The sequence below is a fragment of the Typopeltis vanoorti genome, chromosome 10 (genome assembly GCF_054136105.1).
Source record: "Typopeltis vanoorti isolate ZY-2024b chromosome 10, IOZ_Tvanoo_1.0, whole genome shotgun sequence".
In the NCBI taxonomy this organism is placed as follows: domain Eukaryota; kingdom Metazoa; phylum Arthropoda; class Arachnida; order Uropygi; family Thelyphonidae; genus Typopeltis; species Typopeltis vanoorti.
This window is the reverse complement of record NC_143558.1, coordinates 62,791,949-62,809,368: the sequence shown is the minus strand read 5'-3', so window position 1 is coordinate 62,809,368 and position 17,420 is coordinate 62,791,949. Positions and strand designations below refer to the sequence as shown.

General features: G+C 35.1%; 1 protein-coding gene across 3 annotated transcripts in view; it reads left to right on the top strand.

The window, feature by feature from the left end:
- The window catches only part of LOC150102462 (GRIP and coiled-coil domain-containing protein 1-like), a 156,025-nt gene that overhangs the window by 58,685 nt on the left and 79,920 nt on the right, over positions 1-17,420 (top strand). For all 3 annotated transcript variants that reach the window (XM_090398972.1, XM_090398971.1, XM_090398973.1), the window contains one exon: positions 5,131-5,250. In XM_090398972.1, coding sequence (XP_090255098.1) covers positions 5,131-5,250 — 120 coding nt within the window. The remainder of the gene's footprint in view (positions 1-5,130; positions 5,251-17,420) is intronic.

Here is a 17,420-nt window from a genome sequence, read left to right as displayed (position 1 = left end):
ACTTGGGACAGATTTTTGACCTCTCCTTTAGCAAAGAGACAGAAGCCAGCTACTGAAGAAGAGGAGACTTACATTAAACTTTGAAAATTTGGAAGAAGAATAGTAAAAACATTGTGTACATTTCAGTTTAATAAAGTGTATATAATAGTGTTAACATCGTCAGTTTTTCATTCTACTTTCCATTCTCCTTCATCTAATTGGGTAGCTGTTCATCTTGGCCTTTGGTGAGTTTTTGCCCATTTATAGTGTGCTTTTTACTATTTTATAAAACTTATCTTTAAATAGTAGGCAGCATCCAGAATGAATTAAATGATTTTCTATAGAAATCTACTGGAAATCACGTTTCGGCTAACGAATGTGATTCCGGAACGAATTATCTTCGTTAGCCGAGGTATCACTGTACTCTGAATTCACTGAAGTATAAATACTCTTACTTTTTGCAGTTCAATTTGATGCACAATTTGCTTATTTTTGTAACGGAGAAAAAAAGTTTCCTCTACTACTTTATAAACAATATCTAAGTTTATAATTCCATCACCGTTTCGAGTAGAAATAATGAATCGATCCAGCATCCTTAAGACAAATGAAAAAACTTTTTAATCAACGTTTCCTCAAACATTCCTTTAGAATGTCAATTGTAATATCCATTTTTATTTACCAAATACTTATTGACAGTCTCAACTCCTCAAGTTTAAAGACTCGCAGTTCTACGATTCCTTTTTGGAATCTTCTATTAATATTCTTCCGACTGTCATATAAAACTTAACTTCCTAAGAACAAAATTTCTTCGGTATATGTTCTTAAACTTCCATTAGCTCTCTCTTGTGTTTCGCGTTACCTTGATACTGAATGCTCTGTCTGTCAGCTGTCAATCACCAATCCAACTCCTAGGCGAGCATGTGCACTCCATGTAAAATGACAAGCAAGAAGTTACATATAATGGCTGATATGTTGTCTTCGTTAGCATAATGAGAATGCCTTTTCAAAACACAACACACCACTTAATCATTTTAAACTACAATAAAAGGATTGAAAGTAACATAACTATCAAAATCTAGTAAGTATATAAATTTCTTAAAAGGTTTACATTACATTTTGAGAATAATAATATCAATAACGGGTACATCGCAATTGCTGATATACGTGTTATGAAACCGAAACTAAAAATATAGTAACATAAACAATTTTTTTTTAAATATTCATAATTTTAAATTATGATTATTTTTACAGTGTGACACCTTTTGACTACTTGTATATGGGTAATATATGACTTCTACATTACTTCAACCTTGCTGTCTCTTCTGGGTCTGGCTTCCACTGATGAGACCTCGATAAAGATCAAAACCAGTCCTGGTAGTGGCCCTTTTCATAATGCATTGCACTATACATATCTGAAAGGGTGTTTGCTTTGTATTATGGATACTAAGGCAATTGATGTGAAGTCATTACTCTATGTACAAGTAGTCTAGTCATGAAGATACTTGACGTGCAATTTTATTTGCTTGCACTTGGATAAAGGATTGAACCAAGAATGTAATTTCTTGGCATCTTTAATTTATAGTATAACCAAGTGAAAAATTTTCCAACAATATGCAGTGTGTAAACATTCCAAGCTTCATGATCTACAAACAATACCTTAAACACGTTTTACCATTCTTCAGTGAGGCAAAGATAACCTTGTTGCCTTTAATGTTACCAAAATGTATTCCTGCCTTTTTTTTCATGCAAAATGGATCTCGACTCACTTTCCCTTAAATGATACAAATCATCAGATAAGATCACTCTCTCTCTCTCTCTCTCTCTAAACACACACACACACACACACACACACACACACACACACACACACACACACACACACACACACACACACAAACACACACACACACACACACACACACACACACACACACACAATTCATTATACATGCTTTTGTTATCCATATTTTTGAATATATGCAGTTTCATTTTAGTACATAGAACTATTGCTGTTTCCTATTGAATGTTGAAGAAGCTTCCACATATACCTTGTTTCTTATCTCCAGCCACTGTTCTCATGTCCATTTTGCACCCATACTTTTTTTTTTATGTAGTTCCCACAAAATGTATTTTCCGTAAACTTATAATACATTTGTACCATGGATGGGGTAAGGATTTTTCTCTATTTTTTATTGATTGATTTTATAATTTTTTTTTGTATTATTTTTATGTGGTCTGGAAACCCTGCTCTAGAGACCACATGGAACTTTTTTTCAAGCCTCTTCAGGCCTCCAATAAGCAGGATGGTGGTTTCACACTGGATGATGAAATTCATCTCTGAACTAAAGCATCTGTGCAGTATTATGAAAAGCAACCAACACTTTTTGCTGTAAGTTGTGGGTGGTTCAACTGTTATGCATTCTACTTCTCAACTTGACTGGTAAAGCTGCAGTTGTAGATCATGTTGCTGAAGAATTTCATGATCTATTCAAAGCAACGATAGCTGTAGTCAGGGCTGGCTCAATGGCTTTGGGTGCCAACATCGTAAAAAAAAAAGTAATAGTATTATTCAAAGTAATAGTCGAAGCATTAGTGGTACAAGCAGTTCCCCCCCCCCCCCAAAAAAAAAATGCTGTATGCGCACCTTTTTTGGCAATAACTATAAACTGCTTTTGATAATAAAAATTTTATGATGCCTGTCTTGTCTTACAATGCATTGATAAAATGGCCTAGGGGCATCACATACCCTCGAGCCTGCACTGGCTCGAGGGTATGTGATGCCCTGGATGAAACTGGCCTGTTTTGGAAGCATGTATCCAGTTCTACATACATACCCATCAAAGAGAAGACAGTGCCTAGGTTTAAAGCTGACAAAGACTGTTGCATATTGCTTTTGGGAGGCAATGCTTCTGGGAACTACAAAATAAGACCTCTCGTGGTGTATCACTCAGAAAATCTGCAGTCACTGAAGAGATACTTAAAGACAAGATTGTCTGTTTGGAGAGTGAATAAGAAGGGCTGGATAACATCATAGATTTTCAGTGAATATTTCTCAAAAGAGTTGCACAAATATACTAATCTTGAAAATGAAGAACTAGTTCATTTTCAAGAGTATTTTTTTATTATATGTACTGAATATTTTATTTACTAATCTTAGGCGCCTTAATATGTATTAAAAATAGGTGCATTTTCAATTAAATTAATCTTGCAAGATTATGATCTTTATTATCTCTATTATCCCATGCTCTAAACTTCCCATTTTATGCATTTTCACTATTGCAGTGATTCTTGAGAATGCAACCCTGCATATAATGAGAGTTACCTGTATTATACTTGACAAGAAATTGTATTCTTGTTTTAATCCTCTATCCAATCATAAGCATAAAGTAACTTCACAACTAGTATACTTGTGTTCAGGTGGCTGCTGATTTCACATCAGCAGCCTTAGTATCTCATAATGCAAAAACATTATGGAAAGGGCCACTACCCAGACTAGTTTTGACCTTTATTCAGGAATAGAATAGAATCTCATCAGGAATAGAACAAGAATATAATTTCTTGTCAAGTATAATAATGTCTTGTAACCAATTAGAAAAACTTTCCACATCTCTTTCTCTCTCTCCTTTGACTGGCAATTACCTTTGCCTTCCCTGGAATAAACACATCACATCACATCTTCATCAACCTCTAAAGAAAACCAGGCACTATTTTCCACTCAACGTGCCACTTTTCACTCATCCAGCTATTAAATCTATGCAAATTTCCAAATCTTCTCATCCTTAGAATATACATAATGCTCGTGTTTGAGGTGGTATTCTAATGCATCCCTAAAAATTCTTGATGTTGTCAGAGAGGAGCAGTTCAATTAAGAGATGATCCTTTCCTCACAGACTCAGTTAAGTTCATTCACTATCTCACTAATGGTCTGTTTCAGCACTGTGTTTTTTCTACAAGTACTTTGATGACTATTGTTCCATCAACATCAGTCATTCCTCCACATTATGTTGAGCCTGTTAAAACATGAGCACTTCTTGTATTTCATCTGCCTCTGCTCTCTGGAACAACCTTCTTTACAATGTGTTCCCAAACAGATAAAATCTCCTTTCAAGAGTATGTTAATCGATTCCTTCTTTTCCAACCTTGCCTACACCTTCTACATGGCATTGATGTGCTACAGATTTGCTTACCTCTTTATGCAGAATTTATATATATATATATATATATATATATATATATGAAAAACACTCGACAAATACACTCGCATGTCTGTGGTGAGTAGATTTTGTTAGCTGGCAAGTATCTGCAGATTGGACAAAATAGAATATTTTTTTCTTTAATTAAAAAAAAAAAAATTCTCCAACCACAGTAGAATGCTATTAATAATTTATGGAACTCCTATTAGCTTATTGGACTATATCATAAAAAAATAGGGGGGGAAGGAAATTTTTTGTTTGGTAAGTAGAGCTTTGTATAATTTCTGAATTCAAGTTTTAATCAACTTTTTAACTATTGCAGACAGTAATACTGCATGGTCTATAATTTGCTTCATGTATCTTGGATCCTCTAACCATTGTGACCCAGTTCTTTTTCACATTCTCTTAATACATACACAGATGTATAGCTCATCTAATCCCACTTCTGTACTAACTTAAAGATTTCATTACCTTAAACACCTTCAGTTCATCTACTCTATTCCTACATCTAGTCTCGTCACAGTACCATTTTTTTTTTTTTTTAATGTGAATCCCACCCATGAAAAGTTTCAAACATTGTATATTAGTACCATGAGGTGGCTGAGGGTTAGATAACCTGGAAACCCTGCTCTAGAGAATAATCATAAAAATTTTTTAACCACTTCAGGCTTCCAATAAGCATCCTATCTCTAAGTGTCCCAATTAGAGATTTTCACCATATCCATACACATAGTGAGATTTGATCCCTCGCCTGTTGGTTCGAGAATGGAGATGTTATCCATTCACCACCAGCAAGTTATCATTCAGTAATTGGTTGTTTCTGCTGCTGCTTTTATGATCTTCTTATGATTTATCTGCATTCATTGAGGTCACTTTGTGAAATTTTTTTTTTTTTTTATAAATTGAATATTTCAGACATTGATCATTTTTATTGATAATTTATAATTAAAATTTACAGAAACATAAAATAGATGATGTACATAACCAAGTGGAAACTCTAACTGCATCATTGGCTACATTGACAAAAGAAAAATCTAGAAGAGAAGCTGCCTTTCAAGCAGATAAAAGAAAATTATTAGTAAGTTAGCATTTGCTGAAATATATTTTTATTAATCTAGCGCTTCTGTATTGCACTAATAAAAATCATTTGTTTTTGACTCATGATGGTGAAATATGTTAAGTGATAGCATGATTGACTTTATTCTATTTGAATAACACAATTGATAAATAACACGCATTCTTGTGAAAATTTAGCAATAAGAATGGATAAAAAATGAAGAAATAATTATTTTTTCATAAAGATTTACTTAATTTAATCAGTTTAACTAGAATTTGCTAGAATTCTTATTAAAAAGCTAGTGAAAAAGAGAGAGAGAGAGAGAGAGAATGAACAATGAACAAGGTGGCTTTTCTGGCCTAGTGCAAAGAGCGTGTGAACTAGACAATTGACTAATGGAAAACAGTACTCTGGAGCAATGAATCAAGATTCACCTATTTCCAGTCTGATGGCAGGGTGTGGTTGTGGAGGCAGCCTTGTGAACACTTGTTACCACAGTGTGTTGTACCCACAGTAAAGATTGCTGGTGGAGGAGTAATGGTGTGCAGTGCATTCAGCTGGTTTGGAGTAGGCCTACTGGTCATTGTCCGTGGTCCCATGAAGGCAGCTCAGTACCTTAATATTCTGGACACTAAGGTGCTGCCTAAACTGTGGAGTTTTTATGGAACAGACCAGTGTTACTATCATGCATACAATGCCCCATGTCATAAAGGTCCAGCTGTTATGGAATGGTATGAAGAGATGGGTATTAAATGATTGCACTGGCCTGACAGAGTCCTGACCTCAACCGCATCAAACACCTGTGGGACAAATTGCAGTGGCAATTGAGGTCCAGAGCAGCACATCCTCGATCTGTTGCTGAACTCAGTGCTTGTTTGATGGAGAAATGGAGACAAATTCTGCCTGATATATGCCACACACACATTGGTGGAAAGCCTCCCTCAAAGGGTGCAGAAGGTGATCAAAGCCAAAAGTGGACATACCCAATATTAGGGTTCACCTGCTGGTATCAATTTCAAATTGCTAAAGTTTACGGACAATTATTGGTAGATAGTGTGGTGTATATATATATATATATATATATATATATATATATATACACTGGTCAATGCATAGAGGAACACACACACACACACACACACACACACATATATATATATATATATATATATATATATATATATATACACGAGGGTGGTCTGAAAAGTTCTCGGCCTAACAATGAAAAAACAAATTTATAATTTCAAAATTATTTTTATTTTTCAACATCATCTCCCCTAAGACTAATACATTTATTCCAACATCCAGTTATCTTTCCAGCAATGCTGCAATTATCCTGTTCCTGTAGTAGTTCTCGGTAAGATCTGCAAAATACCCCTCTACAGCTGTAATCACCTCTTGATTCGAAGAAAAATGCCGACCAGTGAGGAAGATTTTTAGTTTTGGGAAGAGATAAAAGTCAGAGGGAGCCAAATCTGGAGAATAGGGTGGATGTTTGAACAATTCATAGTGCAGATCTCTTAATTTTCCATTGCCAAAACACCTTTGTAGGCTGGTGCATTGTCCTGATGAAATATGATTTTTTTTCTTCTGCAAACTGGGTCTTTTCTCACAAATTTTTTCATCTAGTCTGGTTAAAAATCGGAATAATATTCCCCGGTTATTGTTTTACTTTTTTCAAGATAATTAATAAACAAAATGCCCTTAGCATCACAAAACACCGATGCCATGACCTTTCCTGCTGATGGAACTGACTTTGTCTTCTTTGGCACTGAACAACCGGCTTCTGTCTTCTGTTTTGACTACTGCTTGGATTCTGGTGTGTAATGGTGAATCCAAGTCTCATCCATAGTAATAAATCGATGCACAAAATCAGTTTTTTCTTGGTAAAACGCTCCAAGCACTGTTCAGAGATTTTCATGTGAGTGTGTTTTTGATCTGCTGTGAGCAAGCGTGGCACCCATCTTGCACAAAGCTTTTTCATTTGCAATTCTTCAAGCAAAATATATCCTGCACATTCTTTTGAAATGCCCCTATAGTCTCAGCAATTTCATGCACTTTGAAATTGCTGAGACTTCGTGCACTTGATCGATGATTTCTTGTGTTGTTACACTTTTTGAACATCCTTCACGTGAATCATCTTCATGGCTGGTATGGCCACGTTTAAACTCTACAGCCCATTTCTTAATTGTCGAAAACGAAGGCGAAGCGGGCCCATAAACTTTTATAAACTTCGAATGAATTTCGTTTGGCGTTAAACCTTCTTTTACAAAGAATTTTATAACCACACGATACTCAATTTTATCCATTTCGAGGAATACAGACAACACTGTTGCTTCAGACAGCTGTATTAAACAAACTACTTAATAGGATGACTTGCAATTTCACATAGATGCTTATGACAGATGTACCAACTTAAAAAAAAAAATGTTGCCGGTAGTGTTGCTGTCTATGGTTGAGGCCGAGAACTTTTCAGACCACCCTCATATGTATGGGGTCACTAAAGGGTCAAAGCTAAATAACTGCATGGAGATCTCCACATTGAATTTCAGGAATGTGGAGAACCGACTGGGGATTCTGAACTAATGTCCAATTCTAATCTTCACATGGTGCACCCTGTTAATGGGTATCTACTGGGTGCAGAACAAATCAGGATAGGCTGCAATTTGGGACTTAGCTGACCAAGTTGTACTCTTTATTGATTTCAGTCACCTTCAACAACTTCATCATATGATGGTACAACATGATGGGATATCATGCCAGCTGGGGCATTGCCCAGTTAAACGAGGCACCCGCTGTTTTCATCGGGGAACCAGGGTGAACATTGAAAAGTCAGCTACTGGAACAAGCTCCAACTCAACATCTAGAAGAAGAAGAATAAACTCAACATCAGAGGAACTGAAGGTAAGAACCATCAATATAAGGAGTATTAATGATGATGATTCAGTAATTTCTGCCCCTAGGTGACTTTGTAGGCATTGCCCACAAAGTGTTCCTGGTTGGAATTTTACAGGAAGGTTCACCATTGCTTCCCCCCCCCCCCCACAATTTTTTCCATGCTTGGGATCAGCATATGGCTGGGATGTATTCATGACTGTAATCCATGTATTCATGGAGCTGATTTACCTGTTCTGAGGGACAAAAAATTCCGAGTTTCCAGGTGAAAAAAAACCTCTACCTCGATATGAGACCAGATAACTCACCTTTCATTGAAAGAGACCAAATAAAGGTTCCTCACATCACTGACAGGAATCAAAACCAGGTCTTTCTAACTAAAGTGCTTCATCTGTACTGACTGAGCTATGGAGGCTCATAAGGAGTATTGATGTTTATATAAATGTAATATAAATATATTAATGTTAATATAAAGAGTACATGGAGAGAAGATATGAGATTGTTGATAGTCATGTTATTTTAATAGTCATATCTTCATGCTTGTTCAGGATACAAAAACGTACAGAGGATTTGAAATTGGAAGCGACCATTACTTAGTACTAAGAAGGATAAAAATGGATATCACATTGAAAAGAATGGCATGTAAGAAAGTTCTGAAAGGAATTAATGTTGAGCAGCTTTTACAAATAAATTATAGACAGACATTATTGAAGAAAAAAATGAAACAAATTGGAAAGAAGAACCAAATCTTGGAGTCTCAGTGGTAAACTCTGAAGAAGATGTTGACTGATTCAGCTAAGGAGGTATGTGGTGAAGTTGTCTGCAAGGATAGTAAAATAAGAACACCATGGTGGACACAAGAAATTAAAGAAGCAATCCTTGAAAAAAATAAAGCATGCCAAAAGTTCCTAGCAAATAAGTCAGCAGATGTCCTAAAAGAATGCAGAGAAAAATGTAAGAGAGCTAAACTGTGTATAAAGTAGTAGTCACAAGTCATGGGAAGAATTTGGTAACACTATTGAAAATAAATACAGTCAACATTCATACCCCGACTTACGCTACCCCGACTTACGCAAATCCGGAGTTACGTGGTTTCTTATATATACATATTCCCGTCCCGCTTCACCACTAGTCATATCTTTAGCCAGTGTCGCACATGCTGTGAACAAGCACTGACATGTTTCGTGCGGTCTCCATTCATACACGATTTTTATAGTCTACAAACCTTGCGATTGTTTAATGTTATGTTATTGATAAAAATTTTATCACATAAAAAATAATAATGTCATCCAAAAGAAGCAAGTCCGATTCTTCTACAGCTAGCAAAAAAATAAAAACATTGACTTTTGAACAAAACTCAACATTATTAAGGATTTTGAAGGCGGAATGAAAATTTGTGAATTTGCAAAGAAGTTCGATCTACAGGAATTTACAGTAAGAACAATCATAAAAGAAAGGTTTACAGATGTTGGAGGACATAGACTCTAATGAGGGATGAATTGTAGCCACAAGGCAAGGAATAAAAAAATCATTAGCTTGCTATGAAGAAATTTTGTGTGACAAGAAAAAGACATTATGCCATCAGATGAATCTATTAGATTTTATGAAACCATCGACATCGAAATAGCTTTCTTTTTTTATGTACGAAAAACTACAATTATGATTATATTTCTTAAAAAATATAGGTGTTTTTATAAACATTTGGTCCCATTTAAGTAATATTTTGTATGTTTGTATATATAACTTACATGCAAATTTATACTCCAAGTTATCCGAATTCCACTTACACGCTTTTTGCTGGTCCCACCTACCGCGTAACTTCGGGGTATGTCTGTATCAGTAAAGTGGCAAAATGTTCAGGAAACTATTAAAGAAGCTTAGAAATGGAGGAAAAAGTACAGTAAAAGGAATCAAAGATGATAAAGGTGTTATTAAAAATGAAGATAAGGATATTCTAGACATCTGGAGTAATTACTTTGAAAGACTGTTAAATGAAACAAGCAGTGACAGAAGAGTAGTAAAAAGTTTTCAGAAGGAATGAAAGAGGAGTACATATCGATAATTGAGGTAGAAAACATTCAAAAATTTGAAATGTGGAAAGGCAGCTGGAATAGATGATATTTTACCAGAATTGCTTAAATATGGAAGTATAAAAGTGTTTTGGTGGCTCCAATGCATGAAGGTCGAATTCCTGATGATTGGAGTAGAACTCTCATAGTACCATCTATAAAAAAGGGAATAAAACTGAATGTTACAATTACAGAGGAATCTCTCTACTAAGTGTTCCAGGTAAAATTTATGCAAGCATACTTGAAAAGAGGTTGAGAAAAATTGTAGAAGAGAAACTAGGATAAGAACAAGCTTGGTTCAGCCTGAAGTCTACTTTTGTAGATCTGGAAAAGGCATATTGCAAGGTTCCCAGTGAAAAATTTTCAAAACACTACAATTATATGGGGTGAATGGAACATTATACAGAGCAATACATTGTCTATATTGAAGTAGTCAGTCAGCAGTTAGAATTGAAGGAAATACAGGAAGATTGTTTGACGTAAAATCTGGGTAAGACAAGATATACATTATCGCCACCTTTATTCATCATCTATATGGATCACATTATGAAAGAAAAGAAAGCAGCATCAAGTCTGATATTAGAATTGGATATGTGAAAGTTATCTCTTTGCTTTATGCAGATGATGTTGTACTCATAAACACATCTAGTACAAGTCTCCAGGATTCACTAACTGAATTGAATATTAGCTGTAACTAATTTGGCATAAAATTCAGCCACATAAGACCAAAACTGTAAAACTAGGCAATAGCATAAAAAATTTCAGCTGCATGCTGAATGGAGATCCTATAGAACAAGTAAAATATTTCAGCTATTTAGGATAGCTTTTAGTGAGGATGGCAGGTTAAATCTGGAAATAGACAACAGAATAAGCAAACCTGTTAAGGTAGTTAGCCAGCTGATTAAATTTATATGGAATAAGAGAGAAATTAGCCAAAACCCAGCTAGCAGTATACAAGTCAGTGTTTAAACCAGTTTTAAGTTATGGATCTGAGAGTTGAGTTAGAAATAAAGCATCTTTTCAAAGACTAGAGACCACAGATATGAGGGTTCTATGAAAAATTTTGGAAGCAAACTGATGGCATTAATGGCAGAATCCTATTAAAAATGAAGATATTAGAAAGGAACTTGACATTGTTAGTATTCAAGAATGGTTCAGCAGAGGTAATCTAAAGTAGTATTGCCACTTAAATAGAATGGGCGAAAAAAAGGTTAGCAAAACAGGTGTTTGATGCCAAGATGGTAGGAAAGAGACCCAGAGGAATATGAAGGTCTAGGTGGATTATTCAGTCAGAAGTCCCTTAGAAGCATGAAATGTTAGATATGATATTATTGGAGTGCTCACAAGTAATAGATTGATTTTGAGGAAAATTGTTGATACGAGATTAATAAAAATGTAATCTTAATCATATAATGCTGTCCTAATGACCTTATGACCCCTTGGGGGGGGGGGTACATATCAGGAAATTGATGATGATGATTATGATATATATATTATGATGTATATATATTTGAAGTAGATTAAATTGCTATAAATTATAACACCAATATATTGACATTTGAAGGCATTCCATGTACCAGTTCGTTGGTTGACTCATGTATGCGTTGATGATCATGTGAATGCAAAAGTTGGATAGCAGTGCAGTGACAGTCAGAGAGATTATAGCTGACATTAATGTTGAGATGTACTGGATTGAAGAAGATTTCCTTAGATTCCACATTTTTTCCATTGAGTTCATCATAGTATCTAAAGATGTTCTCTGATTTGTTCCATTTGAATGGTTGAATGATAGAGTTTTCATCATTAGTGTCAGCAGAATTATGGATGTGATTAGACAGAGCACTGGCTCTACTTCTGTCATATGTGATGTCTCTCGTGTGCTCTTCAAGACTTCAATGGATGAAAAACTTTCCAACAAAATAGGGCATGTTGCAGTTGCACCAAGCATGGTAAACGCCTGGATGTTTTAAGCTATTATGTTTTTGTTTAGGTGTACTGAGTAACAAATGGAGCTTGGACAGAAGAGTGAAAGAATTCTTTATTTTAAATTTTTTGAGAACTTTAGCTAACTTAGGAGAAATGGAGTTGATATGCAGTAGCAATATATATAGCCTTTTACATAATTTCTATCTGCAATATGGAAGTGGATTAAATAGTAGCTTCCTAACTGATTGTTTAGAATAACTATTTTTCTGAAAAGTTTTAAGAAGAAACTAGTTCTTTATTGATATCCTCTTCTTCACAGAGAATGCAGTGATCACATTTGCCTAGCATAGAGGTGGTGGGAACAACTTTTTTGAGGCAGATAATGATGGGATTGTGCATGAAAATATCTATTGGTGTGAGTGGGTTTTCTATAAATGGAGATTTTCAATTTTTCAGATATAAGAGTGAGATTGACATCCAGGAACAGGAGAGATCCATTCTCTAATTCTGAAGTAAATTGAATTTCTCAGGTGTTGACTGTTGAAATGGTTTCGGAACTCGTATACTTGAGTACAGTAGCAGAGATGCCATTGGGACCAGATGACTTTATACTGTTTAGGTTGTCTAATATTCTTGTTATGTCTTTTTGCTGAAAGGCTACAGGAGTGTTACACCCTGATACCTTCACTATGTGGAATGTTCGGTTATCATGGTGTAACATGAAGAGAAAATTAAATAAAAACCCTGTATAAAAGCGAATACACAAATTATTTAAAGAAAGAAAAATATTCTTGCATCCAAGTAAAATATATAACAAAAAAGTGTTTGTTGAACTAACTAATAAAAGAAGGAATGTATTACAGTTGTGATATGAAAAAATTAGCTAAGTAAGACAGAAAGGATTAGTCATAAGAAATTGTATGTGAGAGGCTAGAGATTAAAATATTAAGTAAATTCATAGAAAAATTTTAGAAGGGGGATTAATTTAGAGGCTAGCAAAAGAAAAACAATAGACTATCGCTCAGGGTCAATTCCCGAATTGAGACGTCGTCACGTGTGAGTCACGGGCTCAAACACCAAAGGATGTTTGGCAGAAAAACGCCACCCTAATTGGTCGGTGAAGTTGAATTAAGTAAGGGGTGGAGAAAAGAAATTAAAGAAGATGCCGTTAGGGGTAAAGGTATAAAAGGGTTAGAAACTCCCCCACGAGGCTTTTTCCCGGATAGTTTCTTCACGCGCTCCTTCGTATAAGTTTTGCGTGGTTTTCCTGAGTGGCGGGATTGGAGTCACTCTCCGTCGTCACAACAAGGAAACAAAAGTGAGCGGGATTATGATTCCGTATTTCCTATGGTAAGAAACGAGGAATGCCATTTAAGCTAAAGGAAAGAAGGTATTATCTATGTGTTTCATCATCCAGTGTTAGCTTATCAACTATGAGACAACTATGAGAAAGGGAAATCTGTAAAGAAGACGGTGTCCACGTGGCGAGTTTCACAGCCATTGATTCTAAAAGTGTCCGTAATTCAAGTACGAAAAGTAAAGATCGCGTAAGCACAGTTTAATGCCAAAAGAACTTAGGAGTAACAGATTATAAGAGAGATCATACCAGGATAGAACAATCAGAAAAAGGTAGAGGCCAATATGGAAAACTCAAGAGAAAAAGGTACTGTAAAAATCTCGTGTTAACTGAAAATAGTCTGAAATTGTTATCATTATTCTATTACTTAACTGTTGAAGAGACTAAGGAAAATTATACTAGGACTTTAGTACATGACTGATTATAATGAAAGTATGCTTGCTAATATTAATATTATATAAGTAATTCATGTGGCCTGAGAATTATGCATGTGTATTGCAATGTATAGAAAAGTTTTAAATGTCAAAGTTTTGTGTTAACACAGTGAAAGGATAATTTAATTTACATAGTTTTAGATAGTTAAATAGAGTGAGTTGATTACATATGTCCAGGTGCTATAGCTTATAACGTATTCAGACTAATATAGGGTTACCTAATGTGTTAATTAGATCTGGGATTATACATATGATTGTATGAGTTGAATTTGTTATGGCGGCATGATCGCAATACCCATATAGGATCATAGCCAAATTAGCTTATCACAAGTTGATAAGCTAATTTAGTTGGGTAGTTGATGCCCAGGTGGTGGGAACAGGGCACCAACCAGCCTATAGCCATAATAATAAAGTAAATTATTATAAAAATAACCAAAATCTAGTTAGTAAGATACAGGAGGAGCATGGGGCAACTCCGAGGTTTACCAGTGTCACCATCTCTTTACATGGGGTGTGGAGTGCAGATAGTTATAAGGACTTAAAACAACTTGGGCTTATGCAGAAGGATATAAAAGTTCTTTCGTTGAGGACCCTACAGGGCACACTGGTGGGATGGCATTGCCACCAGAGAATAACTACAATGATAACTAGAACAGGCATAGGGTAAAACACTTGTAAAGGCTTAGGCCTTTATCAAGTATGGACGAGATGTAAGGGTAGAACTACCATTATAAAATAAATAAATAAATAAATAACTAGTGGTATACCACAAGGATCAGTCCTTGGTCCACTGTTATTCAATCTGTACATTAATGTTGGAAAGGATTTTACAGGTGACATCAACTATTTGCTGATGATACAAAGATAGGATAATCAGGAATGTTGCTGATATGCAGTACTTGCAAAATGATTTGAATAGGCTAGAATTGTGGGTATGGGAAAATGGATGTCAGTTAAATATCAGTAAATGTAAAGTCATTCACTTTGGCATGATTAGATATACAATGCCGTGTTATATTGGTGGGATTATGCTAGAAGTAACTGATCAGGCTATGGATTGTGGAGTGTTAGTAGATAGCAAGTTGAAGTTCAAGGACCGTGTAGCAAAGATTGCAAATACCAGCTCAAGAGATAATTGTAATCCTGAAACGAACTTTCACATGTAAAAATAAGGATGTCATTTTCCCTCTTGACAAGGCTTTGATAAGATCTCACTTTGGACTATTGTGTGCAGGTCTGATCTCTTGGTGTCTCTTGTGATTCTGACACACTGGAGAGAGCAAGAGAGAGAGAGAGAGAGAAAGAGAGTGAAGGAGAGTGTTAAAAATGATATCAGGATTGTGGAATACTGATTATGTGGACAGATTGAGAATTTGTAGACTGCAGACATTAGAAAGAGGGATGATATGATTGAGCAAACAGGAGAAAGAGGGATGATATGATTGAGAATTTCAAACTTCTGAAAGGATCATAGAAGATTTCGTCCTGCTGTCCAGGACGAAATCTTCTATGGCCATTTCTGATCAAATATCATCTACTCTTGCTGCCTTTCCACATTTCAGGCTTTTCATGGCTTTTATAATTCAAGTATGGATATGTATTCCTGAATGCATGCCAGGTCTGTGTTTTTTACCACTGTACTGTAATCACTGCTTGTTTCATTTAGCAGTTCTTCAAAGTAATTACTCCATATTTCAAGGATATCTTTTTCTCCTGTTTTCATGTCACCTTTATCATCTCTAATTCCTTTTACAGCACTTTTTCCTCCATTTCTGAGCTTCTTCAACAACCTCCAGAATATCTTGTCACCTTCTTGATATTTGTTTTCTATGTTCCAAAGTCCTCCCATTACTTTTGTTTAGCCAGTTTTACACAGTGTTTAGCTTTCTTACATTTGTCTCTGTATTGTCTAAGAGCACAAGCTGACTTATTTGCCAGGAACTTTTGATATGCTTTCTTCTTTTCCTTCACTGTTTCCTTAACTTCCTGTATCCATCATGCACCCAAATTTGTTGAGGTTTGCAACATTTTTTAGAGCTGCTGATGATTCCTTGAATAATCTTACGTACTTAAACTTGCTGCGGTGTATTATTTTAGTTTTCTTCCAACGAATTCTATGGTGGGTATCTAAGGCATGGTCTGCCTTAGATCACGCCTCTAATCTTTTTCAGGACTCTCATATCTGCAATCGCTAGTCAAGTGTTTTACTTCTGACCCAGCTCTCAGATGCATAAGTTAAAACTGGTTTGAAAACTGTCTTGTATACAGCAAATTTAGAGTTCTGACTAATTTCTCTCTTATTCCATATGAATTTGTTCAGTTGACTGCCTACCATACCAGCTTTGTTGATTCTGTTGTCTATTTCCATATTTAATTTACCATCTTCACTAAAAATCGTGCCTAAGTAGCTGAAATGTTTTACTTGTTCCACAGGTTCACCATTCACAACGCAGCTGACATTTTCAACGATTCTACCTATTTTCATTGTCTTTGTCTTTTTATTGCTGACCTTCATGTTAATGAGACAAGATGTGATAGAAATACTTATTCCTTGATTAATAAGATCTAAGAATTTTGGCTTTAATCTTAAAACCTAACTGAATAGCTACCTGTGTCTCAGAGATATTTTGGATTTGTTCAATTGCATTATCTTGTTTACAAAGTTATATTTAGATGTACATGTTATATAACCCTGCATTAAATGGTTTGTTTTATTGAATTCAATGTGGTATTTGCCTGATTTTCTTTGATTGCACCGCTCATAAAGTTTATCGAACCTTGCGGAAGCCTTAAGTGATAATAATAATAATAACCTCGGCGTGTATAAAAGTGAGATTGCAAATGTTAGTTGATGATTGTTTCCTCTATATTATATAGACTAATCTGAATGTAGGGTGGCACAGGATAATATAAATTTCTTTATATTTGGATCAGTATCATTCAGCGTCTAACAAATTAAAATAGAATTTAAAGAAGTAGGGATAAGTTCAACAAACCAACATAAATTAATCAATTAGCAAGGTAGGACGACACAACAGAATGGCACAGCCGACAGGATTTTCTGTTAAATTGTGAATGAATATATTTGAGAATTATAATACTTCATTCACATTTAACATAAGCTACCATAACTTAAGTAACACTTGTAAATATTATTTAATGTTAATCTCTTGATTGTAAATTATTATTCGTATAATTACTTTGAGTCTGTTTATTATTCTTTAATTATATAATTTTGGGATTTGTTTTGGTAATGAAAGGACTCTGTATCAAAATGTCATTTAAATTATTTTATTTATTCCTATGTTAATGTTGTAAGAAGCTGTGCATATATATGTATATACAGTAAAACCCCGTTTTTACGTTCCTGCAGTTTATGTTTTTTCCTGCCATTTACGTCATTTTCCGTTGGTCCCATCTTAAGGCCTATTCTTATGATGTATTGTTTTCCTGCCATTAACAACCTGATGTGGACGTTATTTCCCGTGATTTTCATTTTTTTCTTGGGTG